General features: G+C 62.0%; 1 protein-coding gene across 1 annotated transcript in view; it reads left to right on the top strand.

The window, feature by feature from the left end:
* The first annotated feature begins 490 nt into the window (after positions 1–490).
* Positions 491–2,250, top strand: part of PWP2 (PWP2 small subunit processome component) — a 14,040-nt gene continuing 12,280 nt past the window's right edge. The window contains exons 1-2 of the mRNA XM_007452495.1: positions 491–508; positions 2,035–2,147. Coding sequence (XP_007452557.1) covers positions 491–508; positions 2,035–2,147 — 131 coding nt within the window. The remainder of the gene's footprint in view (positions 509–2,034; positions 2,148–2,250) is intronic.

Raw genomic sequence — 2,250 nt, 5'->3', positions numbered from 1 at the left:
CTGAAGTTTGACAAGGTGAAACTGCCTCTGTCATGTTTGGTAGCATCGCTAATACAATTTCTTTTCTTCGGAAAAGGTTTTCAGTCTATTCAGTCTCGTTGTTTTGATCCCCACTTAATAATCGAGAGCTTTCAAACGGATAAGCGTGGGGTTGGACCGTCTCACCCTCCTTGGTGCCTGAATGGCTCGTCAAGGCCCGGCCCAAGCCCGTGAAGATTCAAGCCTGGACCGCGGTGGGCGGTGCGGGCGGCCAGGAACCCACGCCTCCGGGGTGGGGCCGGCGGGCTGGGGCTCCGCCTCTGGTGCGGGGCTCCACCTCGGGGGCGGGGCCGGCGGGCTGGGGCCCAGCCTCCGGCGGCGCAGCTCTTCCGGGCCCCGTGGGGGCGCTGTGGTGCGTTGGTGCGGGACCGCTCTCCTGACCCGGAAGTGCTTACTGCGGGCCAGGAGGCGAGGCGCAGAGGCTGCAAGCAACGCACGTGTGGCGGCCGCAATGAAGTTCGCGTACCGGGTGAGTGCGGGCCGGGGGTGGTGCGGGGTCCTTAGCCTGGGGTCCCGGTGGGGTCGCTGCTCGAGACTGCTCCTTCGGGGCCAGGGAACCGGGCCTGGGCGGGCTGGGTCCGGCAGCACCGGTCGGTCCCTCACCGTGCATCCTGAGACAGGCCGCGCGAGGGGCCGCAGCGCCCTGGACTGGGACCGAGCGGCGGGCGTGGGCGGGAGGAGCAGGAACGCTGCGGGAGGGTCCGGCTGAGCTCCGGGAGGGCAGCGGAAACCAGCCCGGACGGAAGTCCCGGTTCCCGGAGCCCGCAGCGCGCGACGTGGGGAGGACGCGGGGACAGAGGGAGGGGGGACAGGCGCCGAGCCCCCTGGAGCGCTTCTGCATCTTCCCCACGTCTCGGGACCCTTGGCACAGCGGGCCACCCACGGGTTTGGAGCTCTGGGCGTTTGCGCGGCCCCGCCCGCTGCTGCCACTCCCCTGAAGGCTGTTCCTCCGCAGGGCCGCCGCCTCCGGCCTTTCCCCCTTCGTCGGGTCCCAGCTCCTTACAGGCTTGGTCTGGCCCTGGCCACAGCGCGGGCCTCCAGCAGCTCCACCCCACGCCCACGCTGCCCCCACCCAACCTGGTCTTCCCGCTCGGACTGCTTCCCCACTGTGACCCAAACCTCCTGCTGACCGGGCCTGATTTCATCCACGCTCTCCATTCCTTGGGTCATCTCCCCAGTTCCGACACCATTGCCTTCTGTGTGGAATGGCACCAAAGGCTCACTGACTCCCTGCATCTCCTGTGGCTCCCAGGGTCACTTAGCATGACCTTCGAAAAAGGGGATCGATCATGGTTCACCTCTGCTTAAAACACTGGCCGACCGGGCTCTCCTTGTGGCCTCCTTGGGGTTCCCAGGGCCCTGCTCGCCTGCAGCTGCAGATGCTCCTTGTCATCTGGGTTCCAGCTCAGATGGCCCCTCTGAGGGTCCTTCCCTGACCACCCTCTGAAGTTCCTCTCCCTCTCCTGCCTGGACTGTGGGGTTGGTTGTCTGGGCAGCACAGCACCCTTGCAATCAGCTCAGTCTCCATCGCCCGCCTGCCCGACGTGGAACCTGAGGGCGGCTGATGGTTGAATGAATGATTGAATGGGCTGCAGCAGGTTATCCTGTTCAGGAAGCCTTGAACCCAGGATGCACTTGGGACGCTGTTCCGTTGTCACAGCTGTTCTCTTTCTGCAACGTAGGTCCTGTCCTGTCCTCCACCCGGCAGACACCCTTTCTGGACGCTTCCCCCGCGCTCACCATGCCCCTTACCCACCCCAGCGGGAGCTCAGGGCCCCTGGGGACTGGGCTCACTTCCTCCTCTCTCTTGCTCAGGGCCTGGCCTTGTAGGTGCCCAGGAAGTGTCCCAGGGGGTGGGGGGTGGCTAGCGGGACCCCAGGGATGATCAGGGAGCCTGTGGGGGTCTCTGCGCCATCTCTTTGACCAGAGGCCTCGCTTAGCCCTTTCCCGGAGTTGTATTTTCTTTGTGTTAAGACAGCTTTGTTTTCTTTTCAGTTTTCAAATTTGCTGGGGACAGTCTATCGGTGTGGAAACTTAAATTTTACGTGTGATGGAAATTCAGTTATCAGTCCCGTGGGAAACAGAGTCACTGTGTTTGACCTAAAAAAGTAAGTTCACTAAAATGACATTAACAGCTGTGATCATTGTAGTTGGCGGGTAAAAACACAGTGTTTTCCTCACCTCTCTTTTTTTTTTTTTTTTTTTTTTTTT

This window comes from Lipotes vexillifer, unplaced genomic scaffold, assembly GCF_000442215.2.
Source record: "Lipotes vexillifer unplaced genomic scaffold, Lipotes_vexillifer_v1.1 scaffold545, whole genome shotgun sequence".
NCBI classification, from domain to species: domain Eukaryota; kingdom Metazoa; phylum Chordata; class Mammalia; order Artiodactyla; family Lipotidae; genus Lipotes; species Lipotes vexillifer.
This window is presented reverse-complemented; position numbering and strand designations above follow the sequence as displayed.